Source organism: Gossypium arboreum, chromosome 9 (genome assembly GCF_025698485.1).
Source record: "Gossypium arboreum isolate Shixiya-1 chromosome 9, ASM2569848v2, whole genome shotgun sequence".
NCBI lineage: Eukaryota > Viridiplantae > Streptophyta > Magnoliopsida > Malvales > Malvaceae > Gossypium > Gossypium arboreum.
This window is the reverse complement of record NC_069078.1, coordinates 8,025,200-8,039,621: the sequence shown is the minus strand read 5'-3', so window position 1 is coordinate 8,039,621 and position 14,422 is coordinate 8,025,200. Positions and strand designations below refer to the sequence as shown.

At 34.3% G+C, this 14,422-nt stretch overlaps 1 protein-coding gene across 4 annotated transcripts; it reads right to left on the bottom strand.

Annotated features, from left to right (window-relative positions):
• Positions 1-14,125, bottom strand: LOC108456700 (paired amphipathic helix protein Sin3-like 2). 4 transcript variants are annotated; one of them, XR_008270894.1, is made up of 24 exons: positions 13,763-14,120; positions 13,588-13,663; positions 12,844-13,068; positions 12,572-12,752; positions 12,388-12,486; positions 12,108-12,281; positions 11,731-12,004; positions 11,349-11,485; positions 11,190-11,265; positions 11,077-11,106; positions 10,539-10,702; positions 10,300-10,454; positions 9,523-9,650; positions 9,158-9,412; positions 8,423-9,049; positions 8,189-8,280; positions 6,433-7,056; positions 6,240-6,340; positions 6,013-6,151; positions 5,787-5,939; positions 1,620-1,783; positions 961-1,072; positions 652-762; positions 1-544 (listed from the first exon to the last, which is right to left on the bottom strand). XR_008270894.1 is itself a non-coding variant. In XM_017755302.2 (24 exons), the coding sequence occupies exons 2-23, from the start codon at positions 13,659-13,661 to the stop codon at positions 681-683; spliced, it is 4,107 nt and encodes a 1,368-aa protein (XP_017610791.2). In that variant the 5' UTR covers positions 13,662-13,663; positions 13,763-14,111; the 3' UTR covers positions 1-544; positions 652-680. The 4 variants fall into 4 exon arrangements, 2 of the variants coding, with proteins under 2 accessions (XP_017610791.2, XP_052875083.1); XM_017755302.2 differs by having other exon boundaries at positions 652-803; positions 13,763-14,111; XR_008270895.1 differs by lacking the exons at positions 1-544; positions 652-762 and adding exons at positions 783-803; positions 1,241-1,298 and having other exon boundaries at positions 13,763-14,125.
• Positions 14,126-14,422: the final 297 nt, after the last annotated feature.

Sequence of the window (14,422 nt, the reverse complement as noted above, 5' to 3'; positions counted from 1 at the left end):
TTATAAAATTTAAAATAACTAAAATTTTATTAAAATATTCAAAAGAATCGATAGTAGTAATACAAAAGCAATATAAGCATCAGTATCTATTTTTGGATTTCTTATTGCTTCGCCATGTCAAACAAAATCTTATTCCGAATTGAGAATTAAACCCAATTAATTGATACAATCACTCACAAGGATAATATTTGGTTCTCAACATTTCCTCTTATGTCCTTTGCATGCATTGTAATTACTCAGGTAGCTTCACTATGAACTAGATATGCAAATTGGAAGGAGCTAGTAAGCCTGTGGGTAAAAGCATTTAACACGTTTGGAACAATGATACTTTTTTTTCTTTTTTTTTTTTAACCTTTTTCCTTTTCTTTACAAATTATCATGCAAATTGCAAATCCTATTTACAGGATAATTGGTCAGATCCTGCTCATATCATCTTACAAATATGCTACATTTCCTAATAGTTCGTCCTTTCTTCAGTCCGAGCATCGACCATGTTTGAACATACACGAAACATGTCGTTTTCGAAAGCCTTTTGGGTTGGGTTCTGCCAGAAAGCCATGAAGTGGATAAATTAAGTTATCCTTGAAAATTGTCATAAACAAGTAATTTTAAGGGGTTGTGAAGATGGAAAGATCACAATGTTGTATGTACCTTTCGTGCCGCTGAGAGAGAATGCTAAATTATTGTGAAGTGGATAAAAATCTAAGGAACCGTTGTATTCTTGCCTGATTATTGTGTGATCTGCGCCGTGATGAATTTCTTCTACGAAAGAAGAAATCTTCAGTGTCCAATACATAAGATATCTGACAAACAATTACACAGATCATGAATGAAAAAAACCCAAGGTACTCGGTACATGCAAAGGCATTTTCTTAGTGATAAAGCATGAACCGTGCTTCCGTAGTCCGATGAAAGAAGGGAAGACAAAAGATTAAACCCAATGTTATAACAGCATGATACCTTGTATGAGTTGCAATCTATCTTGTTCTCTAAACCGTTAACCAGTTCAACACCTTCCATGGCCATGCAAGTAGCATCAAATTCATCTAGATTTGCGTAGTTCTTCTTGTTTCTGCAAACATCAATAAAGAAAACCCGATTAGCACTAGTCCATGTTGCTCCAATGTTCCATAATTCTTTGATAGACTCATGTCCAACACCTATATCCTCTAAGGATCATCCAATTAGATAGAAAAACAAAGAAAAAAGAAAATGCTATACACCCGTGTCAGACACATACTCGTATCTAACACTCACACCCAAGTCCAAGTAACATAGGATTTGAATACTTCTTGTTTCTGCAATATCAGTAAAGAAAAAAAAGCTTATTAGCACTAGTATATGTTGCTCTAACACTTCATTTTTCTTGAATACTCATGAGCAGATAAGGAGATGGGATATGATCCACTAAAGATCCTCCAATTAGAAGGTTTTTTTTTTTTTTTAAGATTCAATATATCAGCGTAGGGCACATTCTCATATCTGATACTCATCAGAATTTGAGCAACATAGGAAGGAGTAACATATTCCAAATCTTTCTTTGCAACAATCATCTATAATACCACATAAGAGGCTAGTAGAACCTAGCATCTACATGCTACATTTTTATCCGTTATTACCTCTTTAGTATGATGCCATGTGGTTCCTCCTTTCCGGGAAAGACTGACAGAAAGTCATTGTGCAAAATGGCTGAAAAATTAGGTTCCATGGAAACAGCAAATGCTTCGGGCTTTTCAATAACATTGTCCATCAGCTGAATAGACAAACGAGATGGCGAAGATGACTGCAAAAAAGGAAGCCAAAGTGTACATATGTTGAAATATGTGAAACCCATAAATTTTGGGATATATTTTAAAGTTATTTAGGTAGATAAATCTTAGAATAAATCATTTCAGATATTCTAGGAATCCCAATTAGAATAAGAGAATTATTTTCCTTATCTTTTAGTAGTTTATTAGAATCCCAATTAGGTTATGACTCTTTTTTCTATTTAAATTCAGTTGTTTAGTTAATAGAAGACAGAACAGTTTTATTAAATGCTCTCTTAAAAACTTTCATGGCATCTGAGCTAGGTTATCTCTAGCAGCATTATGGTTAAAACAGCCTTTATTGGAGATAAGAAATCCAGCAATTAAACAGAGGAAGAAAGTTTTACCGTTGAAACAACTAATAAAAATTATAAGGGCCAAAGTTCTCTAGAAGGGTCTCCATTTACTAAGGAACAACTAGAGTATCTACACAAGCTTTTTCAATCACCACAATTTTGGATGAATTCTTATCTTCCTAACTCATCCAAGAATCCTTCTTCCTCCTTCGCCTAATCAAGTACTGATTTTTCTGTTTTTTTCAATGCCAAGCCTTGTAAAACAAACACGTGGATCATTGATTCTGGAGCTAGTAATCACATTACTAGTAGTCATTTTCTTTTTTCAACTTACACACCTTGTGCAGGAAACAAAAAAATCAAAGTAGCAGATGGGTCGTTCTCGGCAATAGCCAGGAAAGGCACTGTTAAAATTTCGCCTTCCTTGGTTTTACATGTGCCAAATCTAGCTTGTAATCTAATATCAGTCAGTAAATTATCACAGTCCTCAAGTTGTCATGTTATATTTGACTCTTCTATGTGTAAATTTCAAGACAATCTCAGGAGGATGATTGGCAATGCTGAAGAAACTAGTGGAATTTATTTTTTTTTATGACGACCATCTAAGTCAACCAACAACTACTTTATGTTTAAATTTTGCTTCTAGTTTTGATATGGTTATGATTTGGCATTATAGACTTGGATATTCTAATTTTTACTATTTAAGATATTTGTTTACCTGATCTATTTAAAAATAAAAGTCCTTCATATCACTGTGAATTTTGTGAATTGGCTAAACATCACCGGTCATTCTTCCCACCTCAAAAATATAAAGCTTCTAAACCTTTTTCGTTAATTCATAGTGATATTTGGGAACCTTTGAGAATCTCAATTTCTTCAAGAAAACGTTGGTTTGTGACATTTATTGATGATCATACTTGCATTTGTTGGGTGTTTTTATTAAAAAATAAGTCTGAAGTTAAAAATGTGTTTTAGTCTATTTATGCTATGGTGAAAACACAATTTGGTGTGAGAATAGAAGTACTTCGGAGTGACAATGGTGGGGAATTTTTTAGTCACCAATTAGGTGTTTTATTAACCAAATGTTGATTTGTGACATTTATTGATGATCATACTCACATTTGCTGGGTGTTTTTATTAAAAAATAAGTCTGAAGTTAAAAATGTGTTTTAGTCTATTTATGCTATGGTGAAAACACAATTTGGTGTGAGAATAGAAGTACTTCGGAGTGACAACGGTGGGGAATTTTTTAGTAACCAATTAGGTGCTTCTAATAAAAAAGGGTTACAAATGTTACGATCCAATTGCTAGGAAGATTATTGTTACCATGGATGTCACATTTGTTGAAACACAATCTTACTTTGATTCTAGTCTTCAAGGAGGGAATTTTAGTAAGAAAGATTCTATAATTGATCAAGAAAACACTAGGAATATACAAAATAGGGATTCTAATAATGGAGAAGGAGAATTTATGATTAACACAGAAATTAATGATGTTAATGTTGTTAATGAAAAGGAGTACGAAGGTGTAGAGTCTGATCACGAGAATAAAGAACAAACAAATGAGTTAATTGTTTACTCAAGAAGAAATCGAAATCAAGAAAGTAGAATCCACCAGATTCATCACCATAAATCCGACTCGCAAGATCTTGTCAAAAATCTAGGTAAAGCTCATAATTCAACTAATGAATTTTCTGATTTAGATATTCCAATTGCTAAAAAAAAATGTGTTAGAAATATTGTCAAATATCTCATCTCTTTGTGTCCTATAAAGCCTTGTCTTCGACATTCTCAACCTTTGTTCATGTGTTGATCTGTGAAAATACCCAAAAATGTGAAAGATGCTCTACAAGTTCCTGAGTGGAAAGAGGCTATTTTAGAGGAGATGCGCGCTTTTGAAAAAATAGGTACATGAGAAACAGTGGAATTACCTGTAGGGAAAAAAACTGTGGGCTGTAAATGGGTGTTCACAACCAAATTCAAACTGGATCTTTAGATAGATACAAAGCCCAACTGGTGGCTAAAGGGTACACTCAAACATACGGGATAGATTATCTTGAAACATTTGCTCCAGTAGCCAAATTAAATTCTGTTAAGAGTTCTTTTATCAATTGTTGTTAATCTTGATTGGGAATGCTTTCCTAAATGGGAAACTTGAAGAAGTTTACATAGATCCTCCTCCAGGTTTTGAAGAAAAATTTGGAACTCGAGTATATAAGCTCAGGAAATCTTTGTATGGTCTAAAACAATCTCCTCGAGCTTGGTTTGAACGATTCCCTCAAGTTGTTAAAAAAATGGGTTATTTACAAGGGCAAGCTGATCACGCAATGTTCTATCGACACTCACAAAGAGGTAGAATAACAGTTATTATAGTTTATGTCGATGATATCATTCTTACAAGAGATGATATGGATGAACTAAAGCGTCTCAAGTAGCATCTAGCATTGGAGTTTGAGATCAAAGACTTTTGTCCTTTGAAATACTTTTTTGGAATGGAAGTTGCTCGATCAAAGAAGAGTCTTGTGGCCTCTTAGAAAAAATATGTGATTGATCTTTTAATGGGATAAGTGGTTGCCGCCCAACTGACACAACAATTGATCCAAATGTAAAATTCAGAAATAAAGGTCGATTAGTTGATAAATGGCAGCACCAAAGATTAGTCAATAAATTAATTTACTAATCACATACAAGGCCAAACAGCTTTTGCAGTGAGCTTAGTGAGTCAATTTATACACTCCCCAATGGAAGAACATGAAGAAGCAGTGTTTCGGATTCCGAGATACTTGAAGAGTTCACTTGGAAAGGACTTATTCTTCAAGAAATCCGAACAAAGGGGAATCGAACCTTATATAGATACAGACTGGGCAAGCTCAACAACAGATAGAAGATCTACATTAAGATACAGTACATTTGTTTGGGAAAACCTTGTGACTTGGCGAAGCAAAAAAAAAATGTTGTAGGAAGAAATAGTGCAGAGGCTAAGTTTAAATCAATGGCTTAAGGAATTTGTGAAAAAATGTGGTTAAAAAGAATTATGGAAGAGCTGAGGAAACCAATAACTTCACCAGTGAAGTTGTACTCTGATAGCAAAGCTGCCATTAATATTGCTCACAACCCAGTCCAGCATGACAGAACTAAACATGTTGATATTGATACATTTTATCAAGGAGAAGATTGACGAAGGCCAAGTATGCATGCCGTTTGTTCTTTCAAAATAACAAATTGCTGACATACTCACCAAAGGACTCTCTAAGACAAGCTTTGATTTTCTTGTAAGCAAGTTGGGCATGATTAATATATATGCACCAACTTGAGGGAAGGTGTTGAAATATGTGAAACTCATATATTTTGGGATATATTTTAAAGTTATTTAAGTAGATAAATCTGAATAAATCATTTGAAATATTCTAAGAATATTTTATTTTATCTTTTAGTAGTTTATTAGAATAAGGAATTATTTTCCTTATCTTTTAGTAGTTTATTAGAATTAAAGAATTATTTTCCCAATTAGATTATAACTCTTTTCTCTATTTAAATCCAGTTGTTTAGTTAATAAAAGACAGAACAGTTTTATTAAATGCTCTCTTGAAAACTTTAAACATACGTAGGGCATTCATGTTCCTTATTCAATTCATTTCTTTTTCCGAAAAAGGGGTGTAAGAGAGGAACATGTAAAACTTACGCATTTCAGTCTATATATATTCTCCTCATGGAGAAGGACACGTGCATTCTCGTAATAAACTGAATCCATTGTCTTCCAATGTTTCCGGGATTTTTCATATTCATACAATTGAAGAAGCTTATTATCCATCTCATCCGCTGCAACAACTTGAAGCTGCAATGAAAATATCTTGAATGATTGAATGAAAAACAAGGAAGAATGTTGGAAGACCGTTGAAGAAGCAAACCTGTTTAACCAATTTATATATCAACTTGTCCAATGTGAATAACACATATGACTGGTTTCCTATTATAGCTCGGCATTCATCCTCAAACTTTGTATTATCGGTTGATCCATTGAGCAGACTGTACAATGCACTCATAAATCTGGGTACCAAAGAGATGAAATTTTCTGAATTAGAATGCATTAAACCCTTCAAATTGTTCAGCAGAGTTATATAGATAAGTAAATCACCTGGCATATAAATCTGAAGAACTAGTGTCTTTCAAATGTTTCCATTTTATTTCACCACCGGCTAAATTTGTTTTTGCAGAAAGTATTCTTTGGTATAGGATCTAATGAAAATCAAAGAATAAAGAATACTTACTAAAATGTAGAAAGAACAAAAAAGAAGAAATAACTAAAAAGATTTAGAAATCTAACGTACTTGATGAAGTCTGAAAAGAACATAGAAATCGTCATTTGCATAAAAAACCCAAGAATTGTATTTCTCATCTTCAGGTAAAGCTGGTGGTACGTGCTTTGAAAGAGGCTTCACTGTAAAAAGAAAACGTTCCGGGAATGACAAGGAGGTCCCATCTCCTCCCACATGTGCATCAGCAATTCCTTCGGCTTCACCTTCACTCTCAGCCTTACCATCAACTTCATCACGTTCGACCTCTTCCTCCTCTTCATGTTCTTCATGGGAGCATTCATCACCAGCAGACTCACTGCCCGATGCATCATCACCAGCCTCCGAGGCATTTTCACTATCCTCATCATCAGCATCCGCATCATTTTCTCCACCAGCATCCACGGAATGCAAATCTTTCCCATTTCCAGATCGGTGTTGTCTGCTTTCAACACCATGCTTTGCCTTCAGCACTACCTTTGGACCAGCATCACCGTAGGCAACAAAATTATCCTCCTCAAAATCACCATTAGGTGATAATTCACCTTCTTCTTTTTCGACTTTGGAGGGACCAGCAGATTCTTCGTGATATCTGCTAGCATTAGAGCCATCTGTAGGCGTTCCATTTACTATTAAAGCATGTTTTGCTACAGTGACACCCTGAATCACCAAGCAAATTTGAATAATAAGCATATTTATTATGACTAAAAATTAAAGAGAGAACCCACTTGGGTATAAGGACATGCAGTTGGTCGATTCGATTGGTTTGGTTAAAAAACCTAAAAGCTGAGTTCAACTTACCTCCCATAAATAATAACCAAAAACCAAACTTGACTTAAGAAAAAAATGAAATAATCAAACAGACTTAAGTTGATTGATTAACTGAAAATAAATAGGCTAATCTACCATTTTTATTTCCAATTTATTTAAAACGATTATTTATATTTCCTTAAAAAATATCCTAACCATTGGAGAAATGTAATCAATTAAGTATTTTTCCATATATATATACTACTATTAATATATAAAAGATACAAATATAAATATAATACATTAAGTCATTTAGTTTGCTGGTTCAATTATCAGTTATGTAAACCAACAATCACTTGAATTAACACATTTACTCTGCATTTGGTAAGAGTATCAGTTTTTACACATGTTTTAGTATATGAGTAAGCAATAAACTAATTCAATTGATAAAATTTAGCCACTCCCATGACTTTTTTTTTTTTAGCAAAGAGAACGAAAAATTTTCGCTTATTTTGAAGAGGTATTATTTTTTAGAAGAGTTTTTACTCATCTTTCTAATTTTAAGTTTAAATTTGTACTAACTATTCTTTATTTTATGTGTAACTATTGTAATACATATGTAATAAATAAGCTTTTTCCTCATGTTATTACACTAGTAACCAAACGAGGGATTAAACCTGTAATTGACTAACATTAAAACCAAACTAACCAAACCAAATTAACCAAATTGCATAGGTTAATCGGTTTTAACAGAGTTTTGAACAAACCTACTTAGGTGTAAGCATAGGATAAAATTATGTGTCTGACACAGGTATGTTTTTTCTTTTATTTTCGAGGATCCTTGGAAGTTCATATCTTCACATCCATGTCTAAATATGTTTAGAACATAGATGCCAAACAGAAATACTTCAAGCAAAATAAAGAATCAAAGCAACATTCACAGGAGATGCCAAACATTGCTATATTTTACCAAAACCATTTAGTAATAACAGCTTCAGTGATGCTAAGTAGAATATAGTAGTTGATATACACAAAATCATACCTCCGATGAATGTACAAGATCAACATTAGCTTCAGATTCATGAGCCTCACTAGCAGCAATGCTAGTAGGTCTAGATGCAGCTGCACTGGGACCTTGAAATTCAAACTAATCTCAGTATTGCAACATGATCTCAGAAAAGAAGGAATAACAAGAACGAAAGTAATAACAAAAATGAGATCAATGAACAACAAAATCACGGAAGTGATTTTCATGAAACTTTTGCAGACTACACACCTGATGTCCCTTCAACATTGCTTCTGCCCTGATTATTTTCTGCTTTGATTCCAATAGCAACCATGTTAATTCCAGGCCTTTTATCAGCTGTAAATTTAATCTCTTTCTCTGGCTTCGAATCAACTCTGGAGACATGACCTGAGTGTTCATCTTTTGCTAAAATTTCCCTGTTTGTCAACCCATTTCTGCAAGAATTTGTTAGTTCGGATGAACTGTTCCCATCTCCATTACTAGTAGCCTTTGGTTGCCCTGAATTTACAGTAGCATCAACTCCAGGGCTCCCATCACTTTCAGCAATGCTTGATGCAGTGCCATTTACAGCAGAACTCTGAGCTTTACCGGCACCTTCAGTGCCCTCTCTGCCATTACGTTGAGGAGGCACACCCAACATTGGTTCCAAGAAAGTGGTCCAGAGCCTCATGGCTCGATTTAACTGTTCTTTCGTTGAGCACATCTCTTCACATGAATATTCTATAAGTTTATATAGATCCTCATGAATGTTGACATCCACATATTCATATTCAAGGTGTGGAGAGGGGGGTTGTCGGTGACCAGCAACGCTAGCCATAAGAACATCGTCCTCTTTCTGGTTTTTCTCTTTCAACTCCTTGATTTCAGCCACTAAAGCTGCAATTAGAAAAAAAAAGGGATCAATTTTAGTAATAAGAACATTGTAGACCGCAAAGTACACCCTATACCAAAAATAAGTTGTTAAGAATCATCACTCCCACTTACATTTCACACTCAAGTTCTTTGAATCCTGCTGCTTGAAATAGAAGCTGCGGTGATCAAGCGATTTGTAATGGTTTTTTGAATAAATTTCAGCCCAAACCTTGTTGAAGTCTAAGCGGCACTTTGTCCACTCTTCTTGCTTTTGCTTCAGGCGAGTTAAAATGACAGGTAATGCAAGAGCAGGATTTTTACGTAATATTTCCATCACATCAAGACCATGGTCACCATATAAACGCTCAATGCACCTTAAATTTAGAACTGCAGTAAGTGATCAAGAAGAGTCCGAAAGTTAAAATGATGAAAAAGGTTTCACATAGCAAGGAGACATAAAATGATGGAAAAGGTTTCACATAGCAAGAAAACATAACCAGTGAAGTGTTCTTCAACATGGAACGGAGAATCCAAATTGATTTTATTTTCATTAATGCTATTTAGCAAGTCCTCGGCACGCTTGGCTGTTGAGCTCACGGATTCTAACAACATATCCAGCTCAAACCTAAGACCATCAAATAAGAACTGTCATGTCCAGGAAGTATATAATATCTAGATTTCGGTTAAAGCAACTGGTGGGTCCCTGTACCAAAGGCTAAAGGGCAAACTAGTCCCTCTACTAGAAAAAAAGAGCAAGTTAATCCTTGTATTTTTTTTTTTTAAACAGTGGTAAATTTGAAGGATAAGAAAAGCTGACTTGTGTATTAAAGTGACAAACGAAAAATAAATTCAAAACATTTTCAAAACACAAGAAATATTAAATTGCTCAGTTTTTTTCTTACCACTTCAAAACATGGCAAGTCAATATGTTTTACATTCAACCTTACCACCGTTTACAAATTTACCTTTTTGCTTTAAAATTAAATCTACAAAGATTAAATTGCTCACTTTTATAGGACTAATTTGCTCATAAGCCTATAGTACATTGACCAGTCAGATAGTTTAACACCGGAATACAAAAGGGCATAAATGAACTGAATAATTAATCAGTGCGTATAGATATTTCTTATGGAAGTTCATTCTCACCTTCACATGCAGTATATAAAATTACAATGGGAATGCCGCATAATTAAATTACAAAAAGAGATAAATAATCACTAAGGTGAATGCATACATAGCACTGGAATAAATTGAGGAAGGCCCGGAAAATTTACCTATCATCCTCACATCTGAACAAGCTCTCTTCATATTGATTTCGGCGCATGTGCTTAAAAGAATAATCCTCACTTCCTGAAGTCACAGATACCCAATTATCATTCAGCACTTGAGCGCCGAGCTCGGATCTCTGACTTGCGATAGGTATTGGGTACTGCGCGAGAAACACCAAAGAGCATTAAAAACTGGTGCCAAATCATGAATAATTTGCATGGGAGAAAAAAACAACAGCTTATACATCATCAGGCAGAAGCCGATAGCTTGGAGTACAATTTTGGCAGTTAGAAAGGTCAAGCTCCTGTATTGATTTTCCCATATACTTATATCTCTCCTTTTCCTTAGCTGCCTCAATTTCGCGTTTTTCCTCTGACTTGGGTGCATGTCCAACAACTGTAAGAGATTCTGTAATCAAGAAGTAAACGTCATTGCAATTTACAGATAAATAAGTGTTGAGAATCTTTTGATTATTTGATAGCATTGATTAGTATCTTTAGAGATTACAACTGATTTTTAGAAATTCTAATTAAGAGATATTCTTTCCTTAAGTTGATTCGATCTTCATGTATATATAGTTGTATTTCTAAGAAATACATACTTTTGAGTGAGTTTTTCCTCAACATTAGAGTATTCATCTCTAATTTCATCATGGTATCAGTTTTTTCATCCTATTTTTGGGAATTTTTTTTGTGATACAATGGTATCGATAAATGAGAAAGGGGCAAAGATAGATAAGAAAATGTGTAACAAAATCAGAAAGAAAAGGAGGCTATGCGTACTTTTATTAATAACACCAGCAAGAAGCCCATCTGCAGGAGATATTTAGATTAAAAACAGCCGTAAGAATGAATAATCGAAACAAAACAACTTAAAATGATGCTTAAGTTGTTACCCGTATTCTCGCAACGCTCCAAGAACTGATTGAATTCATTCATAAGATCTGGATACTTGCCAAGTAAATCAGTCACCTAGGGACCAATATAACATATAAGAGAAGTGACTGAATGATTCTAAAATCAAAGATAACTGTTAGAGATGGTGTAAAACATACCAAATTTTGCAAATCATTTCTTTTGATTATTCCGTTGCTATAAATATTAAGGCACTTTAAGAACGCCTGGTAATCATCTGAGTTGCATAGCCTCTCCTTAACTTTCTCGCAGAATACAAACCCTTGGTTGCACATGCCTGAGATTCGAATAGAAAAACCTTTAAAAGTTTGATATAAGAAGAACAAGAAAATGTGCATTAACCTGGATCCCACTACACAAGCAAGGCTACTTTATTAGCAATGCATTGCAAAAGAACAGCAAAATAGTCACCCTAAACACCCTAAACTGTATAATTATGATATGTTCAAAAAGCAAGTAAAACAAAGGAGATACTTTGTATATTATACGCATATAATAGTTATAAAAAGTAGAGAGACTTACTTTTGAAAGTATCCCTGTCATCATAAGAAGCAAATCCTTCAACCTTTCTTCCGGATCTCTTTTTGTCAGGAAAACGCTGCAAGTTAAAATCCCTATTGTTGTCATGCTCAGGATCATCGTGATCACGAATTCTCTGATCCCTACTGTCCTTTTCCACACGCTTTCTCTGCTCCTTTTGCATTTTGATAACAGCTTTGTCATCGTCCAGTTCAGGACGGTCAACACTGAGATCCCTATCAGCATTGGAAGTAATACTCCTATCCCTCCGACGTTGCTGGAAAAATAAATTAAAAGAATCATTGTTCATATCACAAGCATATCAATGCATGGCAAGTAGAAAGAAAATAAATATTAAAAATAAGAGAGAGAACAGCTACCTTATCAATTTGTATTTGCCGCAAGGTGGGTGTAGCAGAGCTTCGCTCATTATAATGCTGAGTTGAGTTTCGACCATAAGGAACTTGTTGGGTCATAGGTGCTGCTTGAGAATCTGGCAAAAATCTTGTGAACTCATCAAGAAGATCTGGATGGTCCTCAAAAAGAGAAGCAACCTGAAAGCAATGAAACAAAGAACACATGATATTTTCTGAAGAAAACAAAATCAAGAGATTAAGCTTCAGTAAATGCCAAAGAGCGTTAACAAGAAGAAGACATTACCTCAGTATAGACCTCATTTATGTCCTTGTGCTCCTTCCGGTACATATTCAAAATATCCAGAAATGATTTATAAACATGCTCATCATTTTGGAAACGTTTCTGCATAGTAAAATGGATAAATTAGATGGCTAAACATGGGCATCAATAAGCGGAAGATTATGGCACAACAATTTCAGTATTTCACCTTTATTTTGTTTACAAAACTGATTGCTTCATCAAATTCAACAGTCTTTTTTGGAGGAGCCTCATCCTCGTCAAGGGTAATTCCATATCCCTTTGGCAAAAAGGTATTAAATCCATAAATCAAGTTGTTATGCCCTTTGAATAACTCTTTCACTCGGGCAATGACACCAGCAGTGTCAGTCCTGCAGAAGACAAAAGATGTATGGACATTTAGTAGTTTAAACAACAATTCACTGTCCATCAAGAAAACTTGGCATTTTGAAAATGGGATACCTTTGAGCCTTGAAATCCTTCATGACTTCAAGGAACATGTCGTACTTCTCTTTTTGATCCTGAAACATCTCCTTGACTTCCTTTAAATATGTTAAGGCATCGTTTGTAGTCAGTTTCTGCGACATACTTCCCCCTCCTCCAGCTCCTCCACCTCCCCCTCCTCCTCCTCCCCCTTCCCCTCCACCTGTGCCGCCACCTCCACCAGGCATTTGGTTTTGCCCATAGCTTAATAGGTAGAAATAATGAAAGAAAATTCAGAACTAAATCCATCTCCACAATACTGAATAAAAAACTCTACAAATTGGGCTAAACCTAATTTACTTTCAACAGATTATTAATCTTAAAAAGAGCTAAAGATCCCTTTAGTTAAAAAGTGTTATTTACCAAATATTACAAAACCAAGTAGCAAATCTTGCTTTATGTACTGATCCAAGAATCATAGAATCCAATATGATTCAACCAAAACATGATAAATCAAAAACATAAACGAATCACTCAATTCAAAGTGATAAACAATACAATCCCACATGCAAATCCAACAAAATTCTCAGTCAAATCTCACCAAAAAAGACCATTAAAGCTGAGAACAATAACTAACCAGCAACAAAAATTAGGAAAAAAAAACCAAGTTATCAAAAAAGCCAAACTCTATCATATTAAAACAAAACCAACCAAAATAACCCTAAAAGAGAAAGCAAACAGATTATAAAAACAGAGGAACCAACAAAAGAAAAGACAACTTACGATTCAGCCCTTGAAGAAGTAAACGGACGTTTAAATTGAGAACCAGAATATATATCATCTCTTATTCGCTTCATCCCTATAAACCCCAAAAAAAGAGTGAATTCTTTTCATATAGGAGTTATCTTTGAAGAAATAGAAACAAACCCATTTCAAGAATTGGATTACAGAAACTTACTTTCCAGATCTTACACGAAGAAAAGACGAAGAAACCAAACCAGTTAAAACCTTTTTGTTTTTTTCTAATTTCTGATCCTTTGGGTTCTATAATTATTTTCTTTTTGGTCGGGTCATGTAAGAAAGAATTGAAGGGGCAGAACAATGAAAGAGAGAAACTTGGGTACGTGAGGAAGAGTCAAAATCAAAATGAGAAAATTACAAAAAAGAAGAAGAAGAAGATGGTTTTCGAAAACTGGTGAAGAACAGAGAGATATGTTTTAATGTTCGTTTGTGTTGTGCGTGCTGTTACTTTGGTTTTGTGGTTTCTTCCTTATTGGGCTTTTCTCAGTTCCATATTCAACTATAGGCCCCAATTACCTTTAGTTAATTTAATCATCATTTTAAAGAGACCAATTAAAAGGATCAATTCATCTTAATCAACTTGAATTAAAAAAAAATTATCACTCTAAATTTTTTTAAAGAAAGAAATTAAAGAGTATAACTAAACTATGCGAGGCCACCCTCTTCTAGAGTAATTATCATGTATCAGTTGAAAGATTTTATTCGATGATTGCATATAGATATATCTAATCAGAGGCTTCGAAAATGTCAATCTGCTAAACTATTAGTGACATGTGTAACCTGTACTATTCAAGAAAGTTGGATTATATCTTTAATT